The sequence below is a fragment of the Carassius carassius genome, chromosome 13, assembly GCF_963082965.1.
Source record: "Carassius carassius chromosome 13, fCarCar2.1, whole genome shotgun sequence".
Classification (NCBI taxonomy): domain Eukaryota; kingdom Metazoa; phylum Chordata; class Actinopteri; order Cypriniformes; family Cyprinidae; genus Carassius; species Carassius carassius.
In genome coordinates this window covers 30714881-30735727 of record NC_081767.1, presented here as the reverse complement: position 1 = coordinate 30735727, position 20847 = coordinate 30714881, and the positions used below count along the sequence as shown (strand labels likewise).

The window sequence follows — 20847 nt, the reverse complement described above, 5'->3', positions numbered from 1 at the left end:
TAAGAAGTGTTAATATGACATAGTTTTTATATACTCATAGATCATGCAAAAATCTTCTAAATATAAATCTAACCATGTTTGCAATGTAAATAATCCAACATCAAGGCTTTTTCATACGTGTCCGGGTCAAATAAAATATATATAGGTTACGTACAGTATAAACACGATTTATTTCTTGATTTAGTCTAAAACGTGCTAGCCTTACAAGCTAACATACCGGCTTTCGTGAAAATTTGGCAAATATAACGGCTAATTTTATAATTTGGTGATGTTTTCCTGCAAATTTGAGTAATTGAACTAGAAAAATCTAGAAGTGTCTGCGCAACAATTCCCAACAAAAGACAACTTTAATATGAGTAAAAGCCGAGTTAAAGTGACACATACCTGATACTGCTCGGTGAATGATCTTCTTCTCCTTTTCAGTCCCGTCGTAGCTGAGTGGTTGCAAACGTTCAGCTCGCAGCGCCCCCTTCAGACCTGTGCATGTCAATAGTCACAGCTCCGCCTTTTTTATATGAATGAAAAATAAATAAATAATTAATTTATGTTATATAATATTATACACACACATAAAAATAAATAATATAAATCACTTAACAACTAATTATTCAATTTCATTAACTAAGTCGTCTTTCCAATTTGCTCATATCACGTGATTGCAAAAAAGCGGCACGTTACTGAGCGCGGGATTGTGAAGTTTTTCCGTTATGAAATGTCGTCGGTCTTTCATATTAATAATTCTGGCATCATCAACAATATTTAAAGTTTTTTTAAGATTGGGTCGTATATAAATTGTAGCCAACCCAACCCTACTGTCGGAAGGTAAATATGGCGTTCAGCGAAGTTTGAGAAATATTTGTTTATGTTATTATTTACTGACAGTTTAGGTAACGTTAACGTTACTAAATTCTAACAACGTTCATCTTTTTTGCAGGATATAGTGACACCTTAAGTGTGTTGGTGAAAAGGATGGTTTAATGAGTACAAAAAAAGCGTAAGGTCAGCGTAATATAAAATATATTTTATTTTTGTTTAAATAGCAATGTTTTGAATTACTATCACGACATAGTTCTAGTAAAATCCTTTACTTTCTCTGGTTTGTGTTCTGTTAAAGTGGAAAGATACAATGTATATTAATATTGTATTGTGTTTTATTGCACAAAACCCATCTGTTGTACAGCTCTAAGTACATATTTTGCTTCATAAGCTAAAGGACTTAACAGTCATCATGTTTTCAGCTACCCAGACAGATTTGCGTCTGTTACTGGAATGTCTAAAATACCAGATGAAATGGCCTGGATCACAGAAACAAGCTCTTCTCACTATCATCTCAATCTGCAAACAAAATGGTCTGAAGTACAGCTCACAACTGCCTCCTACAAACCTAAAAGTATTTAATTTTAATGACACTTTTGATTGTCTTTGTGTATTAGGTCAGTATGTGGAGTTCTTTAGAGAGATTGGGGGAATTTCCTTCATCTATAACCTGTCAAAGTCCAGCACTTTCTCTCAGGTTAAAGAGACTGCTCTATTTACACTTGCATCCTTGGCTGAATTACATGGTGTGTATGCAGTTATCATTATACATAGATGTGGATCTGTGTGTGGTTTTATAATTGTATTGTTAAACAGTTCATATTTGAAATATAACATTTGATTATGAACATATTCTCCTTGTAGAGAGCGTTAAGCAGTCATTGTGCAAAGAGGAGACGTTTTGTGACTTAGCGCAGCATCTGGAACAGAAACTGCCTCTGACGGAAAAAAGAGTAGCAGTGTACATGCTGTCTGTATTGGTTGCCAACAACAGTAAAGTTCACCATAAAACTTACGTCCAATGAGACCATTCCTTTGCTGATACTGTGGTTTTGTAGAATGTGGAGAGAACAGGTTGGCAATTCACAAATTATTTTTGTTGTGTGTGTGTTTGTGTGTGTGTTTTGTTTTCTAGGATGTGGACAGACTCTTGCTAAGACCTCCAGGTGTATCGAAACCTTGCTCAATTTGTTCAGGTACACACATTAAGTTCAGTTTGTTCAGGTATGCATAATTATCATAGTATTATTTTTACTTTAATACCTTTAGATTTAAACTACTAAAAGCTATGTATTGAAGACATCTGCATAGTGTTAAAACAGTATACAGCCAATTTTAAAACTCTTATTTTATGGCGTTTTTGTATACTGAAAATGTATTTTTATAAAATCATCTTCAATGTCCAGTGGCTTTTTGCTTAAAGAGATTGGTAAGCAAAAACTGAAAATTCGGCCTTTATTTATTCTGTCTGACTTTATTTCTTAAGTATGTTTAAACTGTTAATTTTCTCTTGTGTTCCACACACTGAAAAACAAAAAATGCTAGTAGATTTTGAACAATTGAGCAATTTACAAAGAAACAGAAAGTAACACGTTGAATTAAACATGAGATTGTGAAGCAGAAAAACTGAAATTGAATTTTCATGTAAAACATACTACACTCAATGTCCTGGATAAATGAAAACATCCCAAAACAAAGTATAATATGCTCCCTTACTTGGTGCGGAGGGTTAACATTTCAGAGACACCGTCTGGTGTTTTGTTGACGTGAATCACAGAAATTTTAATAAACATCTGAAAATTCACTTAAACACTCCCTGCTGCTCAAAATAAACAGATTTCAGTTTATTTTCTTTCTTATCCTACTTTTCAGGCATAATTTTCCAGATCCTAACGCATCTTATGAGCAGCTACAGTTGTGGGCTACTGTGTCTAGTGCTCTCTGCGGCTCTGTCAACAATCCTCAAAATGGTATGGTTATGTTCTCCATCCCTTCTCTACCCCTTTACCATAATTAAAGGGAAAGTTCACCCAAAACTGAAAATTCTGTCATTAATTACTCACCCTCATGTCGTTCCAAACCCATAAATCCTTCATTCATCTTTGGAACACAAATTAAGATATTTTTTATGAAATCCTGACCTCTCTGTCCCTACATAGACAACAAAGGAACAACCACATTTAAGGTGCTGCTATTCACAAGTACCATGACGCATGCGCTGAGCCGTTTACGAACAGGAATGTACTGTACACACGTGCAACGTGTTATTCTCGGAAATGGTGGTGGAGACTGATCGGAAGAGAAGGAATTATTGAATAAAGTATTCTCGCACAATAAGTATTCTCTTAGCTTCATTAAAATAGTCCATGTGTCAACAGTGGTTCAACCTTAATTTTATGATGTCTTTACTACATTTCTGGGACTTGAACATAGTAGTTCCCTTACTGTCAATGGAGAGACCGAAAGCTCTTGGATATCTTCAAAAATAATTTGTGTTCTAAAGATGAACGAAGGTCTTTAGGGTTTGGAACAACATGAGGATGAATAATTAGTGACTAAATTTTGGGGTGAACTATCCCTTTAAACCCTTAACGTTTAGAATGAGATTGAGAGACAAGTTTTGTATTTACACACATGCAAATACTTGAACTATCTTCCAATGTGTTTGTTTATGACAGAAGAGAATCAGAACACATGTATGCATGTGTTTCCCCTGGTGAAGACCTGGCTGCAGGAAGTGGCATTGCCCAGGGCAGAGCTGGCACAGCCTATATGCTCATTTATTGGCTTGACTGTTGCAAACAATCGTGAGCACAAACAGCATCAGCACAAAATAACGTAATGCCACAGTATGTACTCATTTTCTCATCTCATGTGAATATGTGCTTTTTAGCTTGTGCTCAGCAGTATTTTGTGTCAGTCGGAGGCCTAGATTCACTCTCAGACACTCTTACAAGAGTTTTGTCTCAGTCGGCACACAGTGCTCCTGCTTGTAAGGTGGCCATAGTAATCACTAAAACACTGTCTGCTTGCATCTCGAACAATGGTAAGACACACACAAGAGAACTGTACTGTGTTGTATTGGATTCTCCATTTCTTTCGTCTTTGTTTCAGAGCAGTTGGTGCCTTCTTTGTCAAAGTCGATGGTCATCCCAGGGCTACTGTGTCTGTTGTCCAGCCCAAACCTTGACCCACAAGACCAGCTCGCTGTGGTGTTGACGATTGGACACCTCACAGATGCCTGTGGTTAGTTTGTAGGTAACGGATGGAAGTTAAATGACATTTGAATTTTTCTACCACATACATGTAGCACTACAAATGATAAAGTAAGCTCTAGATTCAAATTCCTGATATTTCTTTGTATCATTCTCTGTGAATTTTAGCAATTTAGCCCAATACAGCTACATACTCCATTCAAATGTTATATTGTAGATAGTTTATATATGATTTTTTTTTAAGAGATGTAAAATAATAATAAATGGAAGTCAATTAAAATGAGCATGTTTGTACTTGTATTTTTAGTTTCGATTGCTCTTCTTTCTCACAAAAGTATAGTTTCTTGCATCTGTTTAACCACATGTGGCTGCTTTTACACTGCAGTTATAAATAACCTCACACCGTTTGCTGCCTTTCAAGCACTGTTGTTTCCTTTGGGAAATGCATGGCTTGAATATTATTGTAATTAGTTTGTCTGTTCTCTGTCTGTGCAGTAGAGCATCAATCTCAGTTGTTGTCGACAGGAGGTTTACCTATTATGATTTCTCTGCTCACTGAGGCTAGTGATGAAGAGGTTAGAAAGGCAGCCATGTTTGTCCTGCACAGAATCAGTGAGTTCGATGTATTATTTTTTGTACATGTTCACACTATATGTCGGTTGTAGCATGCAGACGTTATTGCAAAAGAGTCATTGGCAGCTAACAAAAATTGTTACTCTGCAATAAGTAGTGACAAACCTTTTTCTTTAAATAAAAATGCTAATAACTGTCTTCAAGATTGAAATTGTCGCCTGTGGTGATGATATGCTATTCATTTCAGGTGCACCACATCACAGCACTTAGTAACCATGCCCTTCTTTTCATGTCCTGTTTCCATTTAATTTGAGACTATGGCACATGAGGTTTTGATGTTTTTTTCCCTTCTCCACACAGCTGAATCATTAGGCGCAGGCATGTCAACAATGAGTCTAGAGGAGAGTGACATGAAGAGTCACTGGCAGTCCGCCGGAGAAATCCTCCAGAGAATACAGCTCCTAGAGAAAAAGGGTTTTCTGTTTGTGTATGTGAATTATGATATTTCAGTTGCTGTGTATTTCACCAAGGGCTTCCATGTGCAGTTTGTTAAAGGGAAAGGTCACTCCAAATGTAAAAAAACCCCTTAGCATTAGATTGAACAATCCCTTTAATATACTTTATTCTTTAACTTTTCGAAAGAGGGTTCTTGTTTTATTTAGTCCATAAGTCCTGAAATCTTTCAAACAAAATGAAACCAGATCTGATAGCATATTATGACACCATAGACGAAATGTGATAAGAAATGTGTGAAAGTTAGCACTGTATGGTTTATGGGTGTAAGAAAATATCGATAAACGTGAGTTCGAGATATTTTGTTTGCCGATACTGTATCGATTCTGAAAAACGTAATATCGATATTTATAAAAATAAAACAAACAAAAAAAAAATCATACAAGATTCATGGCAGTTGTTTTGAGTTTATATCCAGACTGCTAGATGGCAGTCTTCATCTCTGAACTTAAACAGTGACAGGAAATACTAGGATTAAAGCACGCCACTAGTTCGACAGTAATGGAGGATGAGAGAATTGTTCCAGTTCCCGCTTCGGTGTACAAAGCTGAAGTGTGCCGTCTTTACTAGGGCTTTTGTGCCAATGTCCACCCCGGGACCGCGGCACGGCCACTGCTTGCCGCATCCCATGTGATGGCATGGCTGCAGCTTTCTCTCCTGATGGGGGTGTTTTGTGCAGATGGGGAGGTGCTTGCATTGCATTCTCTGTAATTCCACGCGGAACATAAATACAAACTGAAAAACCTGTGAAATCCAAGTAGAAAGGTTCTGAGAATGTTAAACATCGGTATTTATTTTATTGTTTTACAATTTTTTTTTTATAGGAATCCTGCAAGAACTTTATTTTTCATTTATATTAAGCAGATGTAATTTTTTGTTCAGATCAAAATCTTACATTGTCACAATTGTAAACTTAAACTGTAAACCTTTAAAGCACGGTCTTAAAATATATATGTTTTTTTAATAAAATAAATGTATACATATACATTAACTAAATAATCCTGCAAGGTACTTGAATCCCCCCCCCCCCCCTTTACTCATACTGCAAAAAAAATTGGTTCAATAACGTTGAATGTTACAGGGACTGATTATTGCAAATGCAGATGCCAGTGGATCCATATATCCTATTCATAAATATGAAATATCCCAATATATCGCCTTACTTACAGTATCGCAGTGTATAGCAATATATTGTATCGCAACCCCTGTATCGTGATATGTATTGTATTGCCAGATTATTGCCGATACACGACCCTAGCAGGGTTTTAAAAATGTTTAACTCAAGCATGCTCACATTTCATATGTGAACGCACACACAAACCATGTTTATTGGCCTAATCTTGTATTTTGATTTTTAGATTAGTGTGAAACTGGGGGAAAGAGACACCGAAATCCAGCAGCCCAGCAATCTGAAGTTAGCCTCATCTGTGGAATGTAATGAGGCATGGTGGGAGGGTTCTGTGATGCGAAAGGTGAAAGGTTACCATCGAGTATGTGGGGAGTTACACACAACCCCTGCAGGAACTCTAGAACGACCAATCCCAAATGAAATACCATACAGTAAAGAGAACTTGGTGAGAATGACATGTAAACACATTAACAGAAAGTAATTTTTTACTTTTCAGCAACATACTATACAGTATGTTTGTGTTAATACATAAATAACTAGTGTAAACATAACATTGTTTGTTTTGTGTTTGTAAGTAGCAGTGTGTCAGCACTGAAGAGTGTTTGAGTCCTGCCCAAGTCACTCGCTTCGAAGGACCTAGCTGGGAAAAAGGTAACAAGAGAGAGGATGAACTAATGAGAGAGAATGAGAGGAATTTTGAGAGAACTGGCAACCAAGAGACAAGCACACAGGGATTTGTGAAAAAGAGAGACATGGAGAGGAAATTACAGTCTGAAAGAGGGGCAAAGAGAATAAAAATTATGTATCAAGGCAAAAAACGTTTACTGCACTGCAGCACACCAACAGGGGGCGGCAGAGATACACAGGGGTGAGCATCATAAATAATGTTTTGCTTTTACAGTTTTGCTAGATAAAGATACTGTTTAAATACATGTGATTTGATGAATAAATCATTCAAATCAATGTCTTTCAGAAAAATATCATACACTTGTGGCCCGAAAAATTAAAGATATAGATTTTTTGTTTGAAAAATGTGATATGAGTATAATTTATTCTTGCTTTTCTCATTCCTAGTTGTTTTATTCAGTGTTAGGATGTTCACATTAAGTCCAGATACACAATTCATGTCAGTGTCTTTTCAAGAGAGCAAATTTTCCATCTCAAAGGAGTGACATTTCTCTCTCCGTTTTATTTTTCTTGGGTTTCAGCCCAGATATTTTCAGACATCCTGATCCCATGAAGAGAAACCAGTGCCCACACACTCGTTCTGATGGTAAATCTTAAACATCACGTTCACTTTGTGCTAGGTCATAGCAAAACCTTTGATTTCGCTTCACCTACAGATTTATATTAGGAATGAAGTTCTTTGCTGTTCTTTTGAAGTTTTAGATCATGAATTTGTGCTGCTGATTTCAGATGAAATGGCTCTGTGCTCTGAGCTGTTAGACAGAGAAATTAACAGGTTTCGGAAGCTGTCTTCTGCCTCTAAAGCCAGCAGTCTTTGCTGTGCAGGTGTGTGTCTGTATAAATGCACACAAACAACACATTAGATAATATAAGCAATACTTACTGCCATTTTCTGTTTTTTTTTCAGTCCTCTCATTGTTATTTTTGTCTTGCATGTTCCTTTTCTCCACACTGTCTTGTTTTCCATTCCTCAGGTTGTGCGAAAAATATAAATGAGATGGACAGTCGTTCATTTGGTGCTGTGTTGGGTAGCTGCAGGTTTCGGTGTGACTTTCACCTGGTCCTGCGGGAGGCTGAGGATCGATTTAGGAGAAAACAGCAGTTAAAGAGGACTAGACACACTATAACACACAGTCACATCCACACACATGACAAAAACAGAAAAAGCACTAGTGAAGAAACAGAGATGAGAAAGAGGGAAAAACACAGACTGAGTCACCAACCATCAGACAAATGTAAGAGACGGTGTCCACATGGTCATTCACAGTGTCTTTGGGATTGTTGAAGAATTGCTCTTAGCAGATGCTTTCATCCAAAGCAACGATGTATGTTGGGAATTTATAATTACATAAAAAATCTGATGAGCCTTTTATATTCTATTTAATACAAACTGTATTAACATAGATAATTAAAATTCAAACAGTATGAGACAAATGGTGTGTGGAATTGAGATGCAATTGTATGATGTATTATGTCCAGGTTATTGCATAGAAGTATGCCAATTGGGATGCAGCCTCTTTTTTTCTTTATCAACTGAATATCTTCACATGATATAATGGCAACATTAGTGCATTTGGTGTTTCTTTTCTTCTCTCTAATTCTTAATGTTTCTTTCTTCAGGTATTAGGCTCACACCCTTGAGAAGACCGAGTGAAATATACAGTAAGAATAGTGTTCTTTCTCTTTCAGGACAAAAGAGAACTGTAGCTCTTAGACGTTTAATAGTTTAGAGGTTTGGGCAGAGGTAACATTCATAATGCCTGTGCCACTATAAACATCTGGAAACTGTCCCATACATTTGATAAATGGTGCATATGCCTTCAAAGAGCCAGGTTATACTATTGAATAAATTATGTAATACAAGACTCATCTGTGCTTTCGACTTTTGTCTATGTTGCTGAAATGTCTTTCCATCTTTGCGCTCAGTTTTTTTCCCCTTAGTCTCACTCATTCCATTCCCTCTATTGCTGAGCTGTGGTTTCTGAGTGCCGTTCAGTTGTTCCGACGTGGCTTCTTTCCTGTAACCTCGAGACTTACTCACTGAACTTTCTAGAAACGTTCTCGCTATAATTGTCAAGTAAAGGGTCATGTAGTGTCATCCAGTCATTATCCATAATCAAACCTGTAAAGGGGGATCAGGAACCCAACCATAAGTTTTTTACTTTACATTTTTACTAGTCATAACATGGCACAAATAAGCAATTCAAATTGGTGCTGATGTAAAAGTAGCAATTTATAGTTAAGCAGCCATTTTGCAAAAATATGTTAGCACTCAGTGCTGTAATTGATTAAAAAGGAACAAGAATTCTTGAAAGGCATGTGACTACAGTTGACTAGAATAACTCTTCATTTAATTAAAAATAATAATAATAATATTTGGTTTTAATTATTTCATTTTTAATTGTAAAATACAATAATATTGTATTATTTTAATACTCTGAATTCCTGGATTAAACAAGTAAATGATAAAGATCCATACATGCACACACAAAGTGTTTTGTTCCTCTCAAGAGTTGGTGGAACGAACAGTGTGACTACAATAAGAATGCCCTTCATGCTGTGAAGAATGTCCTGCTAAAGAATAGTGTGTATTTGTTGTGTAGGATACTAGTACAGGGTTCAGTACTGTGAGTACAGTTCCACAGACTGCTCACTAAATCATTCTAAAGAACGATATACCTCCCTGCTGCCTGTGCAAGTCAAGTCTGAATTGCTGTTACCAGCACAGACACATTTTGTATGGTTTGGTTATTTAATTCCACTCCCTGCCTCTCTTATTCTTTCTTTTCTTTTTCTCTCAGGCCCAGGCATAAAAAAGAAAACCTCAGAAGACTGTCTCCCAAAAAATGTATGGTACTCTTAGTATTAGATGAATTATACCATGATTTCACACTTGAATTGAAACTAAAACACCCTATATTATTTTAGTGCTTTTTTATAGTGCAGACAGACATGCAATGGCTTCTTTGTCTTAAAACTCGGAGGATAATCAAAGAAAATGCGAATGTAAAATTCATTAACTTGCTCTTCCTCTGAAACAATTCACATTGACTATAAATATCAACTTATTATGAACCGTTCATATCTGTGGACCCATATGCCTACATTAATGTATATCATCCTTACTGTAGCTCGTCTAAATGTGTGAATTTGAAAAATGTTTTCTGGTTTAGTCTTCAGACAGACACAGAGAGAGGAGGAACTTTTCTGCTGATGAGTTGCAGTACCTCAACATGGGTGTGAAGAGGTTTGGTCACTCCTGGAACTCATCCCTTCCAGTCGGGACGCACCAATGTAGACCTGGCCAAGAAGTACCAAAACATGCAGGCATGATATGACCAATGGTGATGAAGATCAGTTTTCTAAATACTGTAACTTGTGTGTAAATCTAACAAAGGCTGCCAAGAACGTTCACTTAATATTTAACATCAAAATCACTCTATGCTTCAATCCAGGATTTACATTACAGTGGTGAGAAACTGGGGGAGTGCTACATTTCACAATTTAATGATAGAATTCATATAGAAAACCAGTCATTTTAAATTATTTCATAATATAATTTTTTTATTGTATTTATCATCAAATAAATGCAGTCTTGGTAAGTGTAAGAGACTTCTTACAAAAACATAAAACAAATTTACTGAGCTCAAACTTTTGAATACTAGTTTATTTGTGTGGGGTGAAATATGATTTATTTATTTTTTTATGAGATGCGCCCATGTTCTGACTGAAAGTGAATAGTAGTGATGGATTAAACTGATATTAGACTCACGGTGAAAGAATGATCTCACTAAGAGGAAATGCTAAAGAAACTTTGGCCTCTTTGGTATGTGTTGTCACACGGTTACATAACTCAGTCTATTCTTCTGGTTGTCTTTCTCAAATCAAAATAGCAACATGACAAACGTGATATGGCTCAATGAGATCTAGGGGCCATCAGATGTTCATTATATTGCCATGTCATTACCTTTACGATATCTATTTTACTTCCTGTTTCATTTCCCCACTACTGCCCTTTCAGAATCCTGATTCTGTTTTCTCTCTTTGACAGACAGAAAGCCAAAGCACAGGATCTGTCTGATGCAGGAAACGAATAAATCATCACCAGCTGAACTCATTTTCAGACATCACTATTTATGTTGTTTTATTTAAATAGTTATGTTCTATATTTTTGTTATTGGATTGTATAATTGTGCCCTTTTGCTAAACAGGTGATGTGTTAAAAAATAACATTGTTTGCACTAAGGAGAAATGGAAAAATAAGATTTAGTTTGAAAGTTTATTTCCCCCCATGCTCAATTTATTTGAAAAATAATTCATATGGGTATCACAGTTACCTGTTTATTTATTTTCTGTCAAATCCACTTTATTTGCATGGGAGTCCATACTATATGTATATTTGTATAAAGTTTACTTGTTGTGCAACAGTAGATTCCCTAGAGCCACGTCATCTAAATTCATTCCTCTTTTGGCTGAAATACACAAAGCTCTGTTATACAAGGATAATGAGGCATGGCATTTCCTTGAGATTTCAGCAAATGGAAGCAGCTTAATATTTCATCAAAAACTCTGCTACACGTTCAGTACAGAAAACTCAAGTGAAAGTTGTTTATTTATAATAAAGCCAAAGTTTCTTGGGAAAAGATCCAGAAAGTTAACCTCAAAAAAGAAAAAGAAAAACCCTGTCCCATGAGACCCCTTTTCTCTGGAAAGAATGTTGCCCCTATCCCCAGAAGCTTCGCTGAGAAAACTGAGAGATGGTGTATGCTATCTTACCAGAAACTTCCCAGGAATCTCCCATGTATTGGGATTGTTCATACACTTCTGTGTGTTGAGTTTTGTTTGTTCTCCAAATTATTTCTAATTCCAGCGGCACTGCAGTAATGTTGAATCAAGCTATTACACACATATTGATGTGTTGTTCATATGTTACATAGAAGATACTGTAGGAATGCATACCACAAACATATTTGATTAAATGCAAAATACAGATCAAAGAACAATTATCATTGTGATGTTTTACAGTCTTTATTTTCCTTTATTACAATTATTCTTTTAACATACATTCTTTTCCTCTTCTATGGGAGACTGGTGGAACGGTTCATACACAAGAGCTTGGAAGAATACAGACCATCAGGAAGAACAAATATCAGATGGCTGGTTTGCTGCTTGTCAACGACTCAGTAGGCATACTTTTAGGAATGTTTATTATATATCTGAGGTGACTGGTTTTACATGTAACTTTCAACTAAAATTCAGAAATAAAGAACTGGATCTTTTGATTAATATAAACCTTCAAACATCAAGGCTTTTTAAACTTTGGTCCAAGCTTTCCTTTTTATCAGGACAATATTCTTGATAAAATGAAGTTCCTTTAATTTTAAATGCATTTTAATTATTTCTAACATACAAATTTGAATTGAAATTCTTCATCCAGTTTGCTACCTTAATTCAATTCTGAATGACACAACCCTGTTTCATGACTATATCCTCAGGAAAAAAAACATGTAATTTTTCATTAATTTCTAATCTACCAGCTGCTACTGTTTTCTAGAGGCAAGTGTAGTGGTTTATTTAAAGTTGATTGTGTCAGCTGCGTTCTGTCCCATATCTTCCAAAGTAAATGATGGATCTGAGTTAGGTTTTGTGGATTCATTGGTCAGTTTACAGTCCAGAAGGTCCACTGAGGGTGTCTCCATCTTCCCTAGACAATCCAACAATTCCTTGTTCTCAGCTGATGCAGAATTACTAATTTTGTCTTCCACTCCCCCACTGGTTATGGCTTCACTCACCATAGTGAGTCCAGAAATGAGGGCTTCTGAGAGTGGAGATTTCAGGAGGTCATCCAAGAGGCTGGGTTCTTGGAGAACCTCAGAATCAGCGAGATCTACCACAGGTTCAGACTTCTGTTCATGCTCTTTCTCAATCAGGCTGACGGATGCCAGTGTGGACTCCACTGCCTCGATACCTTTGTTTACAACATCTTCCACTGGTGCGGCTATCTGTTCAGTGACTGTGGTGACCGTTTCTCCTGCAGCTTGTGTAAGGCTTTGCAGAAAACTGGTTGAAGAGTCAGACTTCTCTTCTGCAGGCTTGCTCTCTTCTTGAATCTCACTTTCAGAACATTTCCGCTCTGCATTTTCAGCCACAGGTGAGCCCTCTGCTGTTTCAGTCTCTTGCATAGCTGGACCTGTCGTCTCTGCTCCTATCCCTGCTTCACTCTTTTTCCGACTGAGCTTTGCTCCCATTCTGCCCTCTTGCAATATAGAGAGATATCACAGTTATTAAAGCAAGCTCACGACTATTTTCATGTATACAAAAACAGTCTAAACTCGTTTCTCCAATATTAGGAGAACCTAGTAGGTTGTCATTGGGCCAAGGCCAAAAATTTCATGGTGATGGTCTCAGCTTATAAATTGGACGTTATAATAAACATCACATTGTAATGGAAAGGAAGGCCCCAGGAAGTTGCCTTAGCAGGAATGACAAATTGAATGAATAATAATAATCAACTAAATCGAGAATTGTTGGTCACAATTTGTAAAAGTTGCTAACATGTAGGTATCATGGGGCCATTGTGTTTTGCATATATTTTATGCAAAACATCAGCCAGTGGAACATGTAGAACAAAAATCCACTGAATAAGCCTAGTTAAATTTACAAGTATAACCACTACTACACTTTACATACAAGTGTGTGTGTGAAAAGAAAACAGAAAAAAAAAACTTTAAAAACACAATATATTGGATAAAAGTCTGAGCTATGATGCTGAAACACTAGAAGCATCATGATTTCACATTTTGGTTTTAGACAGCAGAAGGTTTTGTGGTTTTATTGACCACTAAGTAGGAAAAAGCTACAAGCACACATTGATGGATATGATGGGCAGTTATGTAAATATAAGCACAAAGAGCTGTTTATTTTGCATACTCTGGACATTAGAGAGAAAAAAAGCTCATTAATTTACTCGTATTAATTTATTTTTCAATAGATAAAAGTTTATTTGTAAGACAATTAAAACTCTTTATTTTATCTCAGCCACACCTTTAGGAAGTGCTTTGAACATGGGTCTCATCTGGGGACCACACTCTCGGGAAAAAAATTCAAGCACAACTTATACTGTCAAAGAAGATTTTAAAATAACTGACCCTGAAATATTATGGTGGAACTTAGCCCGTTATAAATTTCACCACTGACGTGGCATCAGAGAGACAGAGGAACAAAGCAAAGTCCTACTGAGACTCAGACTAAGCAGGACACTTCTTTACTCTACTAATCCAAAACTTTAACATTACAAATTCTGCATGCGTGGCAAATCAAATGATCAATTAAGTAAACACCTACCCTTGTTGAACAGTGAAAGCGTGGACACGCGAGCAGAGGCAGTATCTGGGATGTAACGTTAGAGGCTGACTGTGAAAAGGGAGGAAAACTCTCAGATAGTGATGCAGTTTGCAGACGAATCGCTCTTTTGAGCCGATTCCTTTTAATGATTCATTTGAACTGATTCGAAAAGCAGTTGCAATCGGGCTGTGTGGAACCTTAAACACACTGTTTTCAAAAAAGATACAACCAGTTTCTGTAATACAGAAGTATTGGTCCATGTGTAAAAAGACTTTAGTTAACGTTTGACCATGCTAATTTCGCGAAACTAACAGATTGCGTGGCAGAAAATGCTAGTAAGTCTTTGCAAGTCGACCACCATGGAATGCAAAGAATAATGCGCACGCTGTATTTAATGACCAACTGAATTTTTTATTCATAGGTAGAAAACAACAAAATCCCGCAGTTCTAGGAAAACTGCAGTGAGGACCTTCTCGGAAAACTTGACGACTCAAAGAATCCGTTTTGAACTGGATCACTGAAACGAACCGAGTCGTAAAAACGAATCGAACTAATGCTACCCGTGATTGACTCCCTCGGTCAATACTAGGGCTGCTGGAAATGTACGTGTTCCACACAGACACTCCCTGCCCGCTCTCTTTTTCAACATTTAAAATGTGGAACTATTGATTAAAGTGAGTCATTTTCTGCCTCGTTGACTACACAAACGGTTCAATGATGTGCAGGCATTCAGAGCTGTATATATACACTGAGAGTTACACTGACACAATAAATACGATTAATGATCCGACAGATTATATTTCGTAATATTGTATAATTCTGCATTGTGCCAGAGCCCAATAAGTTTATCTATTATTTAACTTTTATAGCCTACTTTAATTTTTTCTATCCACAAGATGGAGACACAGAGCTGTGGATCATTTTGGCACTGTAAAACAGTATAATAATCTGATGAAACCCTGAATATTTTTCTTTTTTTTAACACCTGCTTCATGTTTTTTTATAAACACCATATGGCCCTGAGCTTAAAACATTGCTTTATATCTACCCTTTAAATATTCTAAATACAACATTAATGCAACGTCATCTCTCTCTTTATCGTGTGCAGTCATCTGTGTTTTTTCTATAGATAATGGCAGCTGTTGTTATTTCCAGTAATTGCAGAGCTGTGAGAACTAGCTGCTTGTTTAATGAGTGTTTGAGACTGAGAGATGAAGCTGTTATCACACCTAAGACTGCCAATCCCTTCATTTTAATTCCTCGCTCAGTGTCTGTCATGGCATGCTCTTTCGCCCTTTTTAGAGGAAGCTCTTTGTACAGAAAGTAAATACCCAGGGCTGATTAGAAACATATGCTTCAGAAGGAAAGAAAGTAGCACAGTTGGAATACTAGTGTGTTGTGTTTTCCAACTCTGTAATTTGGATTGGATTTGCTCTTCTGAAATGATTCTCTCACCCCATTCAGATTATACATTTCCTTCTCTTGAGAAGGAAATAACAGACACATAGATTTCCTTCTAAAAACAGATTAACACAGCGTGCATTTATGTAAATTAAATTAAAGTTATGCATTTAGCAGACGCTTTTATCCTAAGCGACTTACAGTGCATTCAGGCTATCAATTTTTACCTATCATGTGTTCCCGGGGAATCAAACCCCCAACCTTGCACTTGATAGCACAATGCTCTACCAACTGAGCTACAGGAACACTTTATGTTTCTGTTATTGTGTGGTAAAGAGAAAAAAATCTAAACTTTTTAATGTACCAGTCCGGCCAGACATGAGTTTCACTATCATTCAGAACATGTGTAATAATAGAGCCTTGGGTTTTATCCATTGTGTCTTTGATCACATGTATAGCCATAGACGTGTCCGATGATGTAACTCATGGAATTTTATTAACAGACTGAGAGCTGACATCAAGATTTCTACACCAATCATTGTGTTTTCCACCAAGGTCAAGTTTCAGAAATCTCGAGATTATAAACTCAAACTGTTGTAAATAAGGATATCACTTAAAAGTTTTTGGGATTTAGATTTTCTGGTTAGTTAGACTAGTAAAAGAAGTTACCTCTATTAATACTTTATACAGACAGCTGCTGATTTCTAATTTGATGTGAATCCAGTGGAGATCAGTATGTGTTTCTGACCTCTGTGGTGTGTGTGTGAGTGGGTTACTGGTGGCTTTAATGTATCTTGAGGTTATTTTTAGTCTGAGGGATGTTGAGAGATTTACTGAAGTCTTAGATTGCTTGACATCAGGACTTCACTCAGAAAGATTCTCTTCATCTCCCTCATCATGTTCTCACAGAGAGAGGCCAGCTGCCTTCATTTCTTTCTTTCAGTGTCATTTTTAGTGCTATAGATACACATACATATAATCTTCATTACTGCCATTTTTAATATTGCTAAACTAGACCTATAGTTTAAATAATGCATTTTTCAAAATAAAATCTAAAACAAAATAAAAATATCGAAGAACCATTCTTTTTGAGGGCATTGCAAAGAAAATCACTTGTATCTTTGATGACATTGGAATCAGTCTGATTGTGTGCTCTGTCACATGGTAAAGTCTAATCCAGAGTGTTTCCTGGATTTAACCCTTCAAATTCACATACACATGTACCATGTGTTCTGTGCTGTAAGTTTGAAACATATACATTTAAAATATCTGGTGATATTAAGCATCATATTTGAAGCATGTAATGTCACTGATTCTGATAAGAGGATATTGTGATTAACATATGACTACATATTGATTGTGTGGTATTAGAAAGAAAGATGACAGAATGAGATAGTTTCGATGAATCTGAAGGATGCAAAACCTTTGGTTGCTCTGCTACTCAGAGAATGTGAAAGATTTAACATACTGTGTGTGTGTGTGTGTGTGTGTATGTGTGTGTGTGTGGCCATATAGCTGTCATAATTGTTTGTATTAAGTTTACTTGTCTTTTATGGTCTTTCTTCCACTCTCAAAATCCACTTGGCACATACATAGATTTCAATACAAACATAAGCGTTCTTTTAATTAGAAAAAAAAAACAATATATACAATTATTTTAAATTTAAATTTAATTAAAAATTTAATTTATGCATTTAGCAGACGCTTATATCCAAAGCGACTTACAGTGCATTCAGGCTATACATTTTTACCTATCATTTAAAATAACATTTATTTTTAGAATTTGTTTAAATATGAATAATATTCATTTTTATATGGTACAGGCCTGGCAAAGAGCTGTTAAATCTATTGGAGACCTGTTCTTTAGGTAGTGAGATCTAGATGTATCTCCTTAGAACTGTGAAGTATCCATATCTTGGGTATTACTATGTCATCTAAAGTTTTCATCTTCTATGCTATAATATATATATTACTTATATATATACTACTTATATACTATAAGTAGTGCTGACAGAATTTGTTTCTTATCTTTGTTTTGTTCAGTTTTGACTGATTTTATTTATTTATTATTGTTATTTTTTTGTGTATGTTTATGTGTGTGTTCTTTTGAAAATCTAATAAAAAGTAAAAAAAAAAATTATAATATTAATGTTTATTAATATAAACATAATTAAGTAAAACAATTGACATTGGTTTACTCATACATAACAGTATATTCCTTGTTTCTTCTTCCTTGAAATTAAGTTTGCTGACAGGAAATTGACTAGCAAATTCTCCCCCTCTCTCTCTCTACAAAGCACCAGATTAACAAAAAGATTTCACTCTTTTCTTAATCTCTCAACACTCAACCAGATGCAAAAGCAAGTCTGACTTAGATCTGCAAATGCATGCAGACAAATACTCATAAGTCATGCTGCAAAACAAATTTTTTGAGTGTTATACCAAATAAATATGATTTCATATAAATGTTTAAATGCAGCCTCAGATTATATTACAGTACATTACATTACTTTTTTTTTTTTGTAAAATCACATGGGAATTACTTCAATGCACACTAAAGAATAGTGCACCCCAGTAGTACAGTAGTTGTGCTATTATATATAAATGTTTGTTCTTTTAAAAAAGTTAAATACACAAGATGTGCCAAAGTGTCAATGTGATGGTCACAACCCATTTTTCCAAAACACTATATATCAATTAAAAAAATGTTTATATCACTCTACAGTAATAAATAAAGTATAATGTATGGTAAGTAAACCTTTAAACAAAATGCGCACTGGCCAAATCTGATCCTATATATCTCAGTGGTTATATGTTGACTTCAGCACAGTAAGAGTGGCTTATATAGGCCATTGTAAATGAATGTGGCAGAATCTCTATTCTCAGGTGAGAATCTCATTTTCTCTGTCAGAGATGAAAGGGGGTTTCAGCTTAATTTGAATTGCAAATAAGTGCCATCATACTTGACTGGCAGCTTAAGTTATTTATGAAAGCTATATTAGTTGTCAGCAGGCATGGTCTTGTTGGGCCAAGAATGGAAAATAACTGTTCTGTGATCATTTAAGCAGTGCATATATTTCAACTGGTGTGGAGCTTGATTCAAAAGGGTTTGATAAAATTATTTTTCTTCCGTTTTTACAGTGCCAAAGTTTACTTTTGAAACTTGTAGCCTAAGGTTAAAAAAAGCTGGCCTGTTAAATGAAAATCGCATCATATAAAATGCATCATTAGCATTCATCATACAATTATGGGAAATAGATTTAGTAATTTAGATGGATGTAAAATTATCCCCATCCAAGCCTTTAATTTGGGCAAAAATCATATATCTGATCGCTTAGAGCCACATGATTTGAGGCATCATTCATGTTTGTACCAGAAACAATGAGAGACTGGTGGACTGGGGATGGATTACTTGTGGATTACCGTGCTGTTTTAATCAGATGCTTGGACTTTCATTCTGACGGCACCCATTCACTGCAGAGGATCCATTGGTGAGACAGTGATGTAGTGCTAAATTTCTCCAAATCTGTTCTGATGAAGAAACAAACACTACATCTTGGATGGCCTGAGGGTAAGTAATGTTTTAATCTTGAGTAATGAGTAATGTGAACTATTCAATTTTTAATATGATTTTTGTAGCTTTAAATGCATCTATTTCATAAAAAAAATTGCATTAATGCACATTTTCATGTGTAGTTTTTGATGCAGCTTCTCTGCTGACTCACTTCTGCTAAAAAATTTAATGTAACAGTCACATGACATGACATTTAATATTCACAAGTATTAATTAATAGTTGAATGGTGCCGACTTAAATAGGGTTTTAACATGCATAGGATGAAAATGATAATGCATATTTCAAAATACAATCATGGGAAATATCTAGTAACATTTGCCTGTTCAGATGGAGCCAAGATTATCCCCGCCTCTAAGCCTCTATAACATTATGGGCAATGATCATAAATCTGATCTCTTAGAGCCACATGATTTGAGGCACCATTGATGTTTGTACCACAAACACTGTGGGATATCTTACAAAGTTTAATACAAAGATCAAGGGTTTATGAGCAACAATACTAGTAATGCTTGCCAAGTTAGTGGACATAGTGTGTGACAAACCTATTGACAAAGAGATTATTAGAATTCATAACCCTCCTTACAGTGACCATGTAATCAGCTCTACAATTCAATTCTACAACATGCCTCATCAGTTCAGTCCCCTACTGCTTATAAGGCGTTCAAGGGTGGAACAGACCCCTCCGAGAGACCAGTGTTAAGTCTCAAATCCCTTGTTTCCAACAGCTGTGCGGACCCCATCTGCAATATTACGAATCCTACTATCAAGACTTAGCTTGTGAATATTACTTAGGTCATATGGATGCTTCTTTGTAATCTTCCTAGAGATGTGGTTGGTTTTCAATCCTGGTCCTGGCTGGAGTACTGTACATTTTAGATGCCTTCTAATCTAACATAACCAATCAGCTCAAAACCCGAAATGTGTCCGTTCACTAAGGAAGACACCCAAAAACGAGCAGTGCACCAAAACATTAGTAGTACTAAAATATGGCAGCTCTGACTTAACTCAGCCCTTAGTGTCTATATATATATATATATATATATATATATATACACACACACACACACACACACATACGCGCACACACACACACACATATATATACAGTATATATATATATATATATATATACACACACACACACACATCTATATATATATATATATATATATATACATACAGTATATATATATATATATGTGTGTGTGTGTGTGTATCTATCTATCTATCTATCTATCTATCTATTTATCTATCTATGAATTACATTACAATATGAATTAATATGAATTACATTACAATACTTTTGAAGCTACATCTGCATATATATATATATATATATATATATATATATATATATATATATATATATATATATATATATATTTATATATGCAGATGTAGCTTCAAAAATATTGTAATGTAATTCATATTAATAAGTATTTTTTAATCAGCAGTTGAATGGTGCAGATTTAGCGCCTATCAACCAATCAGTTGTACATACTGTGCTTGGGTCATGGAATTAATTAATATTCATGAGGCGAGCCTTAGTTCTGCCTCCTCAATGTCATAATGAGAATGAGAACTGGCTTTTCAG

General features: G+C 35.6%; 2 protein-coding genes across 2 annotated transcripts; one reads left to right on the top strand and one right to left on the bottom strand.

The window, feature by feature from the left end:
* Positions 1–1228: 1228 nt before the first annotated feature.
* On the top strand, positions 1229–11928 carry LOC132155776 (telomere repeats-binding bouquet formation protein 1-like). The gene is made up of 19 exons (XM_059564469.1): positions 1229–1349; positions 1434–1562; positions 1681–1809; positions 1952–2012; positions 2689–2786; positions 3495–3623; positions 3710–3862; positions 3931–4062; positions 4527–4643; positions 4965–5089; positions 6476–6691; positions 6825–7114; positions 7455–7519; positions 7663–7758; positions 7908–8168; positions 8554–8595; positions 9735–9781; positions 10107–10277; positions 10985–11928. Exons 1-18 carry the CDS (start codon positions 1229–1231, stop codon positions 10269–10271), a joined length of 2376 nt encoding a protein of 791 aa, XP_059420452.1. The 3' UTR covers positions 10272–10277; positions 10985–11928.
* Positions 11929–12467: 539 nt separating this feature from the next.
* Positions 12468–14418, bottom strand: LOC132155727 (uncharacterized). The gene is made up of 2 exons (XM_059564443.1): positions 14278–14418; positions 12468–13189 (listed from the first exon to the last, which is right to left on the bottom strand). Exon 2 carries the CDS (start codon positions 13179–13181, stop codon positions 12504–12506), a length of 678 nt encoding a protein of 225 aa, XP_059420426.1. The 5' UTR covers positions 13182–13189; positions 14278–14418; the 3' UTR covers positions 12468–12503.
* Between the last annotated feature and the right edge of the window lie 6429 nt (positions 14419–20847).

Coding starts and splice junctions, on each gene's coding strand:
- LOC132155776 (XM_059564469.1), top strand. CDS start 1,229: ATGTTTTCAGCTACCCAGACAGATTTGCGTCTGTTACTGGAATGTCTA. Junction 1,810..1,951: donor TGTATTGGTTGCCAACAACA/GTAAAGTTCACC, acceptor TTTGTTTTCTAG/GATGTGGACAGACTCTTGCT. Junction 4,644..4,964: donor GTTTGTCCTGCACAGAATCA/GTGAGTTCGATG, acceptor TTCTCCACACAG/CTGAATCATTAGGCGCAGGC.
- LOC132155727 (XM_059564443.1), bottom strand. CDS start 13,181: ATGGGAGCAAAGCTCAGTCGGAAAAAGAGTGAAGCAGGGATAGGAGCA.